Here is a 16164-nt window from a genome sequence, read left to right on the forward strand (position 1 = left end):
AAACTCCGGAACATCTGGAAATCCTCAGTATATCAGTAGGACAACCAAAATCAAGATATACAGCAGCTGTGTCCTCTCTGTTCTCCTAAATAGAGCTGAATGTTGGAGAATGACTGAGAGACACCAGAAAGCTCTCTACTTTCCATAACGGATGTTTGATAAAGATCATCAGGATATTTTGGCCCCATTAGATCACTAAAACAGAGCTACACCAATCAATAGGGTCTGAGGACATGGCAACACTTTTAAAAAGAAAAAGATGGAGATTCATTGGTCACATTTTAAGAAAACCTGCTTATGACTTGGCCAGAGTAGCACTAAGATGGACACCAGAAGGGAAGAGAAAACAGGAACGTCCAAAAACAACATGGAAAGGAACGGTAGAAGCAGAGATGAAAAAACGTGACTACAGGTGTGGAGAGTCGGAAAAGGAAGCACCGAAAACAGAGATGAATGGAGACTACTTGTCCTTGCTCTATGTGCCCTCGGGCATATTAAGGACTGGGTAGGTAGGTAGGTAGGTAGGTAGACTTTAGTAGAACTGAAGAAGGAAAGTCATATTTATTTTCCTATATCTCTTATATTTTTTTTTTAAATATATGGTGACTTGACCCCTGTGGTTTCAGCGGAGAAGATTTTGACAGACAAGTTAACGACGGACGACGACGACGGACGTCAAGTGATAACAAAAGCTCACAAGCCCTTTAGACCAGATGAGCTGACTATGATGATACACACTATAGCCTTGGAGACTTTTAAATTATCAATAAGCTCAGTCTCACAGGACCTGATAGAGATTAAAACCATGAATATAAATACTGTAGTGGTACGAAACGAAAAAGTTGTCATCCTCTTTTGCTTTTATATACATATTTTACATATAATCTACACGTAAAAATCACTGATTTAATTCGGGACTTGATATTGTTTTTATTTCAGTTAATAAGATGTATTACGAAAGAGAGTGACTAGAAAATATGATCCCATAATTCACGGTTTTAGTTTATAAAACGAAGGAAGCGTTTTCTCATCAAATGATGTTTACTGCAAGTTACGTTTATTGACCTCAATGGACAGCTTTAACCCACCTTACAAAGAAGCAGGAACCAATAGTTACCACCTACAACATCCATGAATCCGCAACTGCTTGCATTTGTGAAGAAATGAAAATATCCCGGCGTAACCATATCAGAAAACCCTCTCCTGGAATGATTATGTGGATGAAACAACAAGGAAGGCCAACAACAGTTTGGATTCTTGCGGAGAAACCTCAGATGCGTATCAAGCGAAGTCAAAACACAGTGCTACAATTCCCTGGTACGGCCATTCTTGAATATGCCTCCCCAGTATGGGATCCGTACACAGTTACTAAAACCAACAAACTGGAAACAGTACAAGGTTCGTCAAATAAGACAATAGAATAACCGAGTAGCAGAACAACACCAAACTCGTGCTGCTGTACCGCATAATCTACAGCTTGGTGGACATCCATGCAGCACAATACCCACACACAGCAAGCCTGAACACTAGACGAAAAACCATCCGATTCAAAAGGACTGAAATATACATACGTTCATTCTTCCCATCCGGCATCAGACTATGGAATCAGCTGCCCGAATCCTTCAAGTCAGGGCTTGTGCATATGAAGTAGACGTTGCACATGTTTTTATCGATTTTAACTAGCACACGGCACACAGATTGTAGTCACCACCAAATGTGATTAGAGCACAACCTTCATCAATGTACATACGCCCTGCCTCAAAGTGCGATGATGCTCCAGAGTGAGCCCTGCATTGAACGGAAAGAGGAAAAGCTATAAAGGGAGTTGGGATACATGGGGTAGGTTATGGGAGTCGATTGGTTAAGAGGTTGGAGACCAAACAAGTGGCATGTAAAATATATTAAAGAGTTAAAATAACATTAAGTCAACGGAAGCCGATAGATATGCATGGGGAGAGCTACTCCATCAGGAGAACATGTTAATAACATTCCCTAGATCCAGAACACATTTGTTAATACATGTAAATAAAAATTTAGCAATTGATATAAATTAATGTGTACAATCGAGACAAACTTTCAAGTCAAGATGAAAAACATCCTAAGCCCTTTTATATTTCAAATGTCTAATACGGTGCTAGCGATCATAACCATGCCCCTGTAATATGATTAATTGATTGTTGACGTTTAACGCCAAAGCAGCAATATTTCAGCTATATACAGGAGCTGAACCTGAAATGGATAATAAATGATAAATGGGATATAACACAAGAATGATAGGGGCAACGAAATTGGATTGCCACTAGAAAAAGGGAGAAGGGTAGGGGAAAGGTTCCTACTCCTATCGAATACCACAGCATAGTTCTTTAACTTGCGAGGAACGTGCCGTCTTTCCCGACACGTTGAATCTCTATTGTTTGCGGTCAGGTTTTTTGCATTATTGCCTGACGACCCTAGCATGTAGCATGCTAGGGTGGGCCATTCCACCACCTGGGGCACACACCCCAGTTGATCTTTGGGCATAGCGCCCTAGCCTCCGGCCAGATTTCTGGGCACTATTAAGTCGCCTTTTACGACGGCTGCACTTGTAACACGAACAATAAAGAATGTATTGGATTCGTCTAGTATACCCCATGCATGGTTGAAATACTAAGTTGGAGTTTTTGGTTTGCGTAATTGTTTTCAAGCAGGTTATTATATGCCGTTTTACAAAGACTAATTAAATGTTACACAAATGAGACATTAGTCTGTCTTTCATCAAGACGTCACATGGTATAGGATCGCGTTTCGTTATCTTCATATATCATTTATCCTTTACATCAGTCATGTGCTCTCGTTTAATATGCTAATGAACCGTGTCATATTAATCAAGTATGTCTCAAATAAAATTACAATCTAAATGCGTGGTTTTGTACTTTTTTTCGCTGAGTTATTACGACGAGCTTCGGTTGCATGTCCTCTTCATCGGCATATACATAAACAAATTTATCTATCTAATATCTGTACATTGAGACTCACAGTATCAAGCCTCGGTGAATATTTTATGGAGGTTTGCGTGGATGGCTGGACGACTTCAATATGCCATTAATAAATGATTTCATATGAGATGAAACTTCTATTGAAAAATGTTAATCCGCCGTTGAAGTCAGTGCATTTTGATAAACATTTTAAAAGGTGAAAGTACGTCCCACCGATGATCAACTGAAGAAGTCTAAATCTAACTATTTGTATCAGTTGCAATTTGGATATATATTTTAAGTCATCATTTCAACGGGAGCTATTTTCATTAATTCATTCGATTTCCAACCGAGAGAAAAAAGAGAGAAGTTTAAAACTTGAATACAGATTATCTAGGATTTTTATCATCGCGTACAAATCACACTGAAGTCATATATTTGTTCTTAGTTGCAATGTTTATGAGATTTTTATGCCATATACCAACGATATGGTTGCCAACTGCTGGAAACAACAATTGTTCGAATTTAATCTTAGGACTTAATTGTTAAATCAATGTAATCGTTCGAGATTCTAAATCTATCATTTACAGCCTTTCGCTACGATGAACCTAAGAGTAATTTGTTAAATCTAATGTGGCATTTTGGCGATCACGGATACGAACTTCCATTAAAAGCTGGATTTATGGTAGATTTTATTATTCTCTGTGATTGAGAGTTGTTCACGGTGGGGACACAATAAACTTTATTGTGTTTATCGCTATTTTCCAGATTCACACTGTACTGGAATTAGGTTTCATTGAATCCTTGTAATTAAAGCAGTTCTTCAGGAAATATTGCGTCTTGTAAACTCGAGATGGCATTACAATCGGTTGGCTTTTTTCAATTCTGCTGATTATTGATTCGTGCGTATGATAATTCATACCTAAAAAGAAACAAAGTAGATTACATGTCATAGAATGTGAAAGAGCTTTATATATAACAAACGGTCATTACACTCTAGCTCTTGCCGAAGAGAATACAGTGCGGAGTTTACTGGGCAAACATGCCATCATTCTATGAGAAAGTAGTGTCTGTCATTGAAAAACCTGAAAGTCTGAGAACTGATTTTGAATGCCAAGAACTTATTGCATGGTTTCGAAATAAATCTAGTCTTTTCAAAACATTAAAAGCAGGTAAGCTATGTTTCCTTTTAAAGTGCGTATTTGTTCGTTTTGAAACATAATAACTATCAGATTGAAAGGTAATGGTGAATTTATATAAATGAATGCTATACTAGAATCAAAATAATTGAACACGAGCACTCATAAATTAAAATCTTTTATATGTTGAAATGGTACGTGAAAAGAACACTCATGCGTGACTAGTGACAAATTTGGTTGAATCAAACATCAAATTACATTTCGATTGCAACTTTTTCTCGAACTACATCTTTACAATTTATGTTTTATTTTCTTCAGATTCCACGAGTTCAATAACATTTTCAACGACTGAACACGTTAACGGATAATCGATATGTACGAAAACATGAATAACTTTTAACTGTAATAATGTCTTTTTATGGATAATTGTTATCTGGATAGTCTTGACGGGTTTACATTTTAGAATTGTTTTATGTATATATGCTCGTGGAATCATGTGGAAGACATATACTCTTCGCCCCTGGAGGTCAACGGTGTAAAAGCGTGACTATATTATACATATAAAGTTCTCGGGTATTTACAATGATGTTAAAAACTAGTAATGAAAACATTTATTGAGATTAAATATTCATCGTTAATTTGGCTTGTCAAATATGTTAATGTGAAGTTTTGAAGTAAGAAAAAACTTTAAATTTGATTTATTTATATTCATTTATTGACATTTTTCAATTCACAGTGTACGTTAGAAAAAAAGTTGACAAAAATATTTGTACAACTGACTATAACAATTGTCACCATGGTATTTTTTGTGTAAAAGACAACATTCCTTCAATTATGTCTTTTTGATTCAATCTTTTAGTTAGTTGTAAACTAAAATCATTATGATATTCGAACTGTGCCTATAAATAATCCAGAAGGTTATATTATATGTCGCTCACGGACAGCAAAACAAAGTATGTACAGTCTATGATTAATTTGTGCCCGTTCTTTATGTTTCAGAGTTTAGGCATTGCTATTTTTTTTTAATTATGCAAACATGCCAATAAATCAATGGATTTAATTAAACATAAATTATACATGTTGCATGTATATTTTATCTACTGAGGTTGACAGACGTCTTTCTTTGGGTCCACGTAGTGAAGACAATATTAATACAGTCTAAAATCAAATGTCACTGTGCAGTTCCACTTGCTTTTTAAAATATACCACAAAAAGAACGATTTTAGAAAAATTGTGGATATAATTTGAATTAAGAATAAATGACCGCTTTAAATCAATTTTTTCGACGGAAGATAGATGTAACCTTTTTCCATCCAATATGATTAGGTTGCCTTCATAAACACAGTTTTTTATAAGTGATGGCTTATAAAAGTGAAATTACTACGAAATAAACTGCTTCGAATTTCTTTCGTTGTAATTTTGAATCCGTAATCGAAATAATGCTTTATGGACAACCCTTGGCCATGTGACCACTTGGCGTCCATCGTCGTCTTTGTCACAATTTTTCAAAACCTATGAAACTACTGGACCAATTAGAACCATTAGAAATATGAATGCATATCTACCTGATGTGAGTTTTTTGATCTGTCAAAAAACATGACCGCTTTTACTAAAAATAAAAAATAAAACGGTCAGACAGAAGATTCTTTCGCATAAATCTCCAAAAACATTAGTTTTATTAGAATTCTGACAAGGTAAAACTGTTTACGATATTACAATGTCTATCTGTGGTTAATTTTTTGTCTAAATCTGTTAATCTATGTTGAAGTTATTGCCCTTTACGACGTCTTTTGCAATTTTGAATGTTATTACTTTCGAAAATTTTCTCCTCAGAAACTACTGGACAAAATCAAATAAAGTATGAACACTTATTTCTGAGAGCTATTCCTCTTAAATAGAGATGAAAAATTTGAAATCAAGAGTCTGAAATTATAAATTAAGTATGAACTTTTTATGAGATGTATATTCCAATAACTGCAATTTGAGAAAAAAAAATCCTATATGATTTGAGGTCTTAGACTATAGAGCTACATTGTTGTATATTGTTTCTGCATGATGTAATGTCTATTTGTTGACTGTCTTTAATTTAGAAATCGTTAAAGATGTTATTCGCCACTGCATATTCCTGAGGACAGATGCTGACAATGTTCTCATTAGACAGGGCGATATAGGTGACAAGTGAGTATATAAGAACTGTTCAAGAAATGTACGAATTTTTCTAACTCAGTCAATTGCTGGTTGTTTTAATACTGCACCAAGAAACTATCCGAAATAAAATGTTTTAAAAGGCGTTTGTATATCGTCAATGTAATTTTTCTATATTCGGTACTGTTTAGCCAACTGATTTTACCAAGTTTGCCTGGTGGCAATTATAATCTGCCAGTTTGTATTGCAATATATACCGGAACAATTAACATTAATTGATACTGGAGGTTTAGTGCTCTGTGATTAACCCATCATTCCCAATGAAAATGCTTAAACCAAGAAGGACAATTGAAGTTATTTCTAACTTTCCCGTTTTCTTCCCTTGATATTGCCATTTGTTAATTGGGTTTTCTTTCATTAATTGCCCATCACCCCGGTAATTTTATCATTACCTTTGTGTACATCCATTCCTATTGTATTGGGTTGCCTTTTCTCTTTTCAGACTTTACGTTATATTAAAGGGAAGCGTATCTATTTATGTCGTACAAGACAAGGAAAACGAACAAGATATTAGACAGCATGTCGAAAAAGTTCTCAGCAAACCGAAATTGGACAAAAGCCAACTTGGTCAGCACGTATGGACCTCAAGTAAGTCATAAAGTCTCAATTTTGTATAGACGATAAATAATTGCTTAGATTTCATTTAGCAGTGAAATTAAAGATTTACGGACAAATTACTTCAATAACGTCACTGTTTATGGTTGCGTACTTCACTTGGGATAAACGCTTTCAAAAGATTTAATTTGTACGTAACCCTTTATAAATAAATACTACACCAGCTATCATTTGTTTTGATAGCGTAAGATTTTTTTTTCTTTCGCATTCATTTTGCCGTTATCTTGCTACTAGTTATTTCCTTTATTAAAATTTGTAAATGTGCGTTCTAAAACAGGTGAAGGTCAAGCTTTTGGAGAGGTGGCCCTTATTAAAGAGGACTGTGTCAGGACTGCAAGTGTGGTCACGAACGAGGAAACTGATTTGATGGTGGTAGATAGGGCACTTTATAATAGATCTGTTAGGGATGTGCTCGAAAGGGAATTTCATGAAAAGACTGAATTTGTTGAGAAAAATCCTTTATTTAAACAGTGGCTTCCTAAGATGAAGAAATCAATGACCATAGCTTTACAGAAAGAAACTATGCATTACGGTAGTCAAATAGTCAGACAAGGTCAATCAGTTGACAATGTGTTCTTTATATTAAGGTAGGTGTGCATTAAAATACTATTTTAAATTTTAAAGTTTATCTTTAAAATTTCAACAAGCTGTGAAATAAATAGCATCATTTTCAAATGAAACTAATGACATCTATCATGATCATTAGTTGTTTTTTAGTTAATAGAACAAAATTGTATAAATTTTAATTCTAGAAAATAGACCATGTAACTTTAGTTCTAAATATGAGGAAAGCAAACTACTAGTGAATGTGTATTTGTGTTTTAGCGGCGAAGCCGAAGTAATAGTTGATCAAGCGTCCCACAAAGCTCAATATCCAGAAATCTGGGAGGAACTCCAACGTCTTTTACCAGATCTTTTACCAAGGTAGTCTGTTTATTAGTATTATTTTTCTCTGTATTCTTTTTAAAACTGATGTAGAAGAGGCTTTGGATCGATTTTTTTTCTTTTTGTCTGTAATGATTGGCACTTTCCCATAATATGATCAATGTCACTTGCAGCATATGATCGTTTTCAAGCCTTTTGTGTTTCTAGTGTATTTCCGTTTACAATAAATCATCACAAGATACATAGCATAACTACGACGTAACTGCGACATTTTGTTTACATCAATGGAGTTCCTTAAAAGACACGGAAAAACGATTTGAAGTCGAGCGGCTATCTCTAATTACTATTAATGATCCCATCCAGCATCAAGTATGCATCGCAGAAAGCAATTATATAAATAAGATTGTTGTTTTGAATCACATGATACTCCTAAACAGGAAGCAACTCAAAATATACAAGGAAAAGTTGGTCAATTACGCATTATTTTATTTCTGGAAATATTCAGATAACGCTTTTATTAATGTCCATAGTGCGTTTGTATTACTAGAAAGCTCAGTAGGAGAGGTCGACAGTTGGTAAACATAGCAATTATAGCTACAATGTCCTTTAAAGGATTACATTGACGTATACAATTGAGAAGATTACAAGATTTTTTAAGTCATTGTTTCTGCTTCAATTGTTTAGATTGTTAGAGCATCATTGTGTTAAGATATCAGCCACAACCTTTAATTGAAGGAATGATGTGTATCTTACTTGGTTGAATAATGGATATTTTTTCTTATTGTCGTTATATACATATAACTTAAATGAACGCTTGTATCATTTTAAGTTATTGGTGTTTTAATATCATACCCAAGGTTATCAAATGCCACATGTTGATAGCTTCACTATATAAAAAAATCTTGATGCCTTAGAATTGAACAAAACTGTTTCCTACTTTTATAGGACTAATGGTCTCAACTACACACCATCGGAGAGTCTACGGCGTAGGCGATCTTTACATAGGCCCTACCAGATGTGTCTCCTGGGTGCTAACGAAGTTGTTGGTATGACTAACTTTTTGATTTGTCGATATAATGTTACTTTTTTATAAAATCATATTTTTACTTTGAAATCTTGAGAAAAATAGCAATGGTGTTAATTCAGCCTTATACTTCAGGACCATCCACTCGACAACAGGGTTGCGTTTGGGAATATTGTCATGCTACTGTCTGTCTATCTACCTTTTGTTCGTTTTTATTCTTTCATGACATTCTTGTAAATAGCACAAAATCAATATCATTCGGTGGCTCTTGTAACTTGCATACTTCGTATTTTAAAATGCGAATCTAAAACAAAATTTCAGGTGCCGTGGAAGTTATTCTTGGTCTGCAGACATATTTGGAGTCATCAACCGCAACACGTGATTCTGAAGTATTGGTTCTTAGTACAAATAATTATAATCGCCTCTTTAACCGGAAATCGTCTGGCAGATCGGTTGAGATGCTAAAGGAAATGTTGTGTCAGCGATACTATATGTATATTCATCGATCCGATTTGTCAGTTATAGATTCGACATTTTTAAAGTATTTGACAATTAAGATGTTGGAGGCGGACTCAATAAAAAGATTAAAAAATAGATATAGAAAGAAGCAAGAATTTACGGAACAAGACTTTTACGAAGCGTACAGAATTTTTAGAAAAATGGAAAAAGAAAATGACAGCGTTCTTAATCTGATGAAAGTGTTAGACATAAATTTTCTTTTCTTTGATACAACATTACCAGAATTAGAGACAAGTAAAAAGGTTCTAACGAATCTTGAAGAGAGAATGACGCAGTGGAGAGTTCTTAGTAAAGGCGATGACCGTCCAAGTACTTCAAGGCATGTTACTAATGGAAAACCGAGACGAAAATCGTGTCCAGAAGTAAGACTATTAGTTTAAAGTATATATGTATATATAACGTGGTGTAACAGTCTTCTTTGTTCATTTGTTATTATAATCACGTGATGCAAAGGATATTCTACGTACATGAAGCCTTGCTTCTATTTTTAAATATATTGACGCTTCGTTTCTATTTATATAAAAGTAGTGTCCAGATGTAAGACAGTAGTTTAAATTTTATATATATACGGAGTATTTGTTTTATAGGAAATTACGAGAAGTACGGATCCATCTGCAGCCAAAAAAATACTAAAAAATGAAGTAATTTACTTCCTATTTGTTACCTTTGCTATCAGCCTGATGTTAGTTTTTTTTTCTTAATTCTAAATATTTCCGTGCTTCAAATACTAGTACATGTACATGTAGTAGGAATAGTTACGTTACTGTACTTGTACAATTTAACCATATATTTGTTAGACAATATTTGTCGAATTATTGCGGGAGTTGTTCTCAAAATAAAAATTTTAAGTTAATAATATTTTCCGTCGCAGTTTTTTTTTTTATCAATTGACCTTAAAGACACCCTCTTCTATGGAAACGCAAGTCACTGATGTTTCCCGATTGGCAAAATACTTAGTGGCGTTCGAAAAAAAACTGTACCGAAAATTGAAATAGCGTGCCATGTGTTATTTCCTGAATGAAATATAGAAAATTATAAGTAAAATTAACAAAATTTTACCGCCTTAGCTATCTTTTTTAAAGATGGCATTTGTTTTTTGTAGGGACCACCAAGACGAAAAGTGGCATCTGCAAATTCTCCCAGCAGCTCAAAACCGGCCACACCAAAGACTAAAACTTGTACACCAAAGAAAAGGACAGATTTATGACGAACGTCGTACATAATAACTACAGTAAATTTCTGGCATCAGCTTTAAGAGTTGACGTAGGATTCCATTGCTCTTAAAGCATTTAAAAATAAAAAAATAATTCACTGAATAAACTGAATTAAAGTATTTTTCTTGACTTATTTGAAAAAAACTATTTATTCTCAACATTTGCCTTTTACATGTATTGTATTTTTTCAACTACACAGAACGTTTTTCCCTTTCTGCTGAAGCTTTAGGCTATGTGTATAATTAATACCAGAATCATAATAGTACACATATGGCAAATATGCATCAGCATAGATAAAACAAGAACAACTGTTTTTGATTCAGATAGACCTTATTTCGAATAATACCTAAGTATTAGTCTTTGTAAAAATCATGAAAATATTAGAGTGTATTTCTTCTGCAATATGTGATACACACCGAAAAAAGCCTACATATTTTTATTGTTGTTATTAAGTGAAGTTGCTTTATAGGTTTATGTGATGAAATGTAAATTAATTATTCATTCCAATCATTTGTTTAATATTATGATGTTCGATACTTTGGTTCAGTGTAGTTCCGTCTGCTGGAGCCACGAAACTACCGATGTACATATGAATCAAATCAAAAACAACCAAAAAAATATAATTTATGAACCTCATTTTATCGTGTCAATGAATTATGCAAATACAATATTTTATCACACCAAGGTGTGGATTCAAAAAGAGAAAAAAACAAGTATTTATCTCACTTTACAAACAAAATGCCAAAACTATTCAACCTAATTTGGATTTAGTTTCAATACAGTTATAGTATACTGTCTTTTAAAAGAAATTTTTTTATGATTTTATGATATCCTTTCAAATACCTACCGTGCTAAGCAAAATCCAACTGAAGCCTCAAGAAAAAAGAAAAAAAAATGAATTTAAGTAACGAACATGAAAACAAAGTAAAATTCTTTATCACGTTGTTTAAATAAAACATACAAATATGTCGTGTGAAAGGTACATTTACAGTTCTAATTAATCCATTCTGTTTTACTTGCCAAAGAAAAGTTGATTTGCCCAGACTACAAATAATCTGTTACAGTAATGCACCTTTAATAGGTGATATTCATTTGTCAAAATGTCAAGTTTTCTTTTTTAATTTTACAAAATCAGGAAATAGTGAATTAGTCTTTCAATATAAAAAAAAACAAGTGCCTAGGCTGTGCCGTTGTAAACCCATGTGATTTCTTGATATTCTTATAGAATTTTGTGTATTTTATCATTATCCATGAAAATTTAGTATGTCTACGTTAGTGTGTATGCAGGTATAGCCAATTTGACGAAATTGTCATTTTATAATTAAAAATTTAACTTAAACTACATTCAAGTAGTAATTACTCGACAAATACATCCAATAATATGGTATTGTTGTTGACTACCTCACGTTCTTAAAAACCATGCAGATTGTTAACATTCTTTTGCCATGTTTAGAAATTCAAACTAACAAGGACCAAATCACCATCTAATGTAGTAGAGTATTTTAGTGCTTTTAAAAAGGTATCCGTAACGTTAAACAGTCGTTAGTGCGGCTTCTCTTCCTAATTTTGCACTAACTTTTGGAAATGCTATCGCGAAAAATTTATAGAAAATTTCACGCACCCTCCATAATTGCTTTGTTGCTATGGGAGTTAAGGAGTGCCTAGTAATTTATTTCACGTAGATTTTGATGCTAAATAGCGTGCTGTTTTGACAAGTCACCCTAAAGTTGTACCAAAACTCATAAATAGTTTTTTCTCTCCGTATGCTGCAATGGAATACACTTAAAAATACTTGAAATCCACCATTTAGATTTTAATATGTATTTATATGAATTTTATAAAGAAAAAAATACCATTATTATTTCAATTGGTTACCTTAAAACCGTTTTATTTCAATAAGATGTCTAGAAGTGCTCCAACGCTATGTAGCAAATTGTGGCATTTAGCTTAAAATATTATACATGGATAATGGAATAATATGTGCCTTGTCTTTTGTTGTATCTAAAAACAGCTTATACTCTTACTTATACAATACGATTGCATGTTGTTTGTAATGTTACACATGTATGTATCAACAATAATATTTGTACTGCAACATGTCTCTTTTGGACCTAGTCGTATGAGTGAAGGCTACTATTTTTATAGTGTATTCTTCATGTCACGATATTGTATTTTTAATTCATATGTAATCATTGTGGCTGATATATTTGCCCTTCGTGGACACGTGATTTGATTAATAAATACTACCTCAGCTGGCTGATTTTCTGAAGATTACATGCATTATCAAAAGAATATAAAGAGAATGAAGAATGAATGAGGAGTGGTATTCATTTCTCCCAATTCAGACGCTTGTCATGCATAATTTCTTCCTATTGTAGTTTCAAAGTGTCTGATTTATTATAAGTTCTAAGAAAAAATACATATCTTGGTTTACTTTTGATATTGCTTAAACAGCATGAATTCGACAAAATAAGGTGAAACTTTCAGCGACGCCCAAACGGGTTACCTGAAAAGTCTAAATAGAGCATACTTATAACCTGGAAAGAACCTAAGTTGACAATTCTACGTAAAATTGTAAAAATGCAAATAAAACCAGGGACTTTTATTATACACTCCCTGAGGAAACTAATGATTAAATATGGAGTGATTGGTTGATTCAGCGGTAAGATTCCATCTTCTTGTTTGGAAATTTTATTTTAAACTGATGGTTCAAGGCTTTATAATTAGAACTCGGATTACAATTTGTCTACACTCCTCCGTCAGAGGTATTCACAAGCTGTCATATTTCTTGCGTTTGATGCAAAAACATAATTTCGCTAGATTAGAAGGGACGACCATCAGATTCTTAAAAGGGTTCTGACAGATTTTGAAAATAAATAATCTGTCTCTGATTATGTAGGAAATAAATAATCTGGCCTCATCATACCATAAAATAAATAGCATGACTTTGCAAATTGTTGGAAAATAAATATTCTGACATTGGCTAGTGAATTGAAAATAAATATTCTGATCTGCGCAAAACCTTTAAAAAAATTGCCTCGCTATCCTCGCCATAGTTTCATGAATTAGAAAAGTATACTTGTTTAAATACTCTACAAGTTTTATACAACACCCTAATAGTCTCCAGTGGCTAAATTAAATACCTTTTGCACGTCAATGACTTTACTGGGGTAATATGTAGTTGAATATTGCAATTGTATATTTCATTCATATACACAAATATGCGAATCTGTCTCCTAAAAAGTCCATCGAAACATTTCCCGCTAAATTTGGGATATATTTCAGGTCTAGGAATGCCACTTGTCGGATAAAGTAGAGAATTTGCCTTGTATTATAGAGAATGAACTTCATTTAATAATAAGCATAAAAAGTAACACATATCTTTGATATAGAACCTAAACCACATACTCTGGTAACCCGAATATGCACATTTAAATTTTCATAGAAGAAAATAAACTCTTTTATGAGTATGGAAAATAAAATCTAGCCAAGATAAATAATCTGATTTGCACCAGGCTGGAAATAAAATTTCTGTTATGAAACCCCCCTAAAAATGTAATGCATGGTCGTTCCCTAAATCGAACAAAACGACTCTGACTTAATTATTCAACAATTCAGACTTTGTGTAGACAGTCTAAGATGTTACTTAAAATGCAGAAAATGACACCGTCCGCCTTATTTCAAAAAGTACACACTGATAAAACGGCTATAGCATCCCAAACAATAACCTTTATTAATATGTCAGTTGGTTATTGTTATTTTCCTGACAAATTGAAAAAAGCTCAAGTGACCTAATTTTATAAAAAGAATGATCCTTTATCAGTAACAAATTATAGACCAGTTAGTGTATTGCAAATATTCTCAATAATATTAGAAAAAAATCTATGAACAACAGCTTGCACGTTACTTTGGTAGTGTACTTTTTATGTGAATTTAGAAGGGGTCATGGATGTCAACATTACTTCGACGACTAGAAGACTGGCGTGAAGAACCTTGATAAAAAAAACCAGTATAATGCCACAATTCTTATGGATCTCCGGAAAGCATTTGATTGCCTGCCTCATGATATTCTTCTGGGTAAATTAGTAGCCACTGGAATCTCAGCAAATTCAGTTTCACTTCATCGATCCTATTTATCTAATCGAAAACATCAAAGTTAATAGTGTCTTGAGCAGTTGGGCTGACATCCATTAAGGCGTTCCCCGACACTATATATTGGGTCCTCTGCTATTTAACGCATTCATGAATGACATAGGTACATTGTATAATTATGCTGTACACGCTATTGTTCCATTAATATTTAGATCTCTGCACTTACTTGTAGCAAAACTTAAACTTTAGGCATAATAATCAATTGAATTTTGATGTATGATTAGCGCAGTTCGTTCTGCATACGATGGTTATGCTAGCTCGTATGAAACTCATTTTAATAAAGCTCAAGTACTATCCTTAGAAAACAGGTAGTTAAGGACTATGGCAATCGAAAAGTTCAAAATTGTAAATAATGTAGCCCCTGCATGTTTGCAAAATTTGATACATTTAAAGGATACTCTTTCAGAAATTCAAATATTCTGGACATACCGAGAATTCAGACAACAATGTGTGACAATAAATCTTTCAAATTTGCCACAACAACAACGCAGAACGACCTCCCGGATCATTTCAGGACTGAAAATAACTTTCATTATTTTACAAGCATATATTCAGTCCTGGAATGGTTCACGTGTCGATGCTCAGTTTGCAAATAGTTTTCTTATGCTTGGCAACATTTTTATGCTTAGTTAAGTATAGCTCTGCCTAAAAACCTAACAGAGGCTTATAATGGGTAATTCGTGCATTTCATAATCCCAAATATTTTTTTATTGCAAACCCTACTGTAGGCCATATAGAAACTGTACTAGGAAATATATTTCAAATAAAAGTGGTTCACTGGATATATTAAAACTTAAAATTTGGTTATGTTCTACTACAGGAAAGTCACGGGAAAATTTCCCGCCAGAATTGGTACAATATAATCAGTCAAAAATATTTCAAGATAAAGTAGGAGATCCCAAATATTTTTGATCGGAAATCCTTAAGTATGCCCCATAAAAACCTTTTCCAAAGTATCAAAATGTTTACTCTTTCCTTTGATTACTCTAACACATGAGAAACAACATTGATGACGGTTGGTGAAAAGGGAGATAACTCTTAATTTGGGTGATTATGGGAAATTTTTTTATGCTCTTTTTGGGAAAAGTACTGAATACATGTATCCCACTAATGTTGTGTTCTTAAATGATATATATTGATGTATAGTTTTATAATATCTACTCGTCAAGAAATAAGTTTTGGTGCATTTTGTGTATTTATGGGTGTGAAATACACCAAGAGTGGCTCTAAAGTTGACTTAGTTGACCCCAATTAATGGGCTATGAAACAAACAAAATCCGTATGTTTGGTAAGAATATTTGTTGAAAATGTTATATAGGGCCACTTTTATGAAATGAGTACAGTTTTGTGAATATTAAGTCATATTCTTATCAATTAATTACATTTTATTACCCAGTATATCTCTAAAAAGGCAGTCAAATGGAATTTCAACAAATAAAACACTGTTTCCATAGCAA

At 33.4% G+C, this 16164-nt stretch overlaps 1 protein-coding gene across 1 annotated transcript; it reads left to right on the top strand.

Moving 5' to 3' along the window:
* Nucleotides 1-2999: 2999 nt before the first annotated feature.
* Nucleotides 3000-10674, top strand: LOC148625388 (uncharacterized). Its single transcript, XM_088568881.1, has 8 exons — nt 3000-4126; nt 6184-6271; nt 6741-6886; nt 7191-7500; nt 7739-7837; nt 8744-8844; nt 9144-9703; nt 10444-10674. The coding sequence occupies exons 1-8, from the start codon at nt 3997-3999 to the stop codon at nt 10546-10548; spliced, it is 1539 nt and encodes a 512-aa protein (XP_088425007.1). The 5' UTR covers nt 3000-3996; the 3' UTR covers nt 10549-10674.
* The last annotated feature ends 5490 nt before the right edge of the window (nt 10675-16164 follow it).

Source organism: Perna viridis, chromosome 2, assembly GCF_037379345.1.
Source record: "Perna viridis isolate PV_CMFRI_1.1 ecotype Kerala chromosome 2, ASM3737934v1, whole genome shotgun sequence".
NCBI classification, from domain to species: Eukaryota; Metazoa; Mollusca; class Bivalvia; order Mytilida; family Mytilidae; genus Perna; species Perna viridis.

Coding starts and splice junctions, on each gene's coding strand:
- LOC148625388 (XM_088568881.1), top strand. CDS start 3,997: ATGCCATCATTCTATGAGAAAGTAGTGTCTGTCATTGAAAAACCTGAA. Junction 6,887..7,190: donor TCAGCACGTATGGACCTCAA/GTAAGTCATAAA, acceptor GTTCTAAAACAG/GTGAAGGTCAAGCTTTTGGA. Junction 7,838..8,743: donor TTACCAGATCTTTTACCAAG/GTAGTCTGTTTA, acceptor CTACTTTTATAG/GACTAATGGTCTCAACTACA.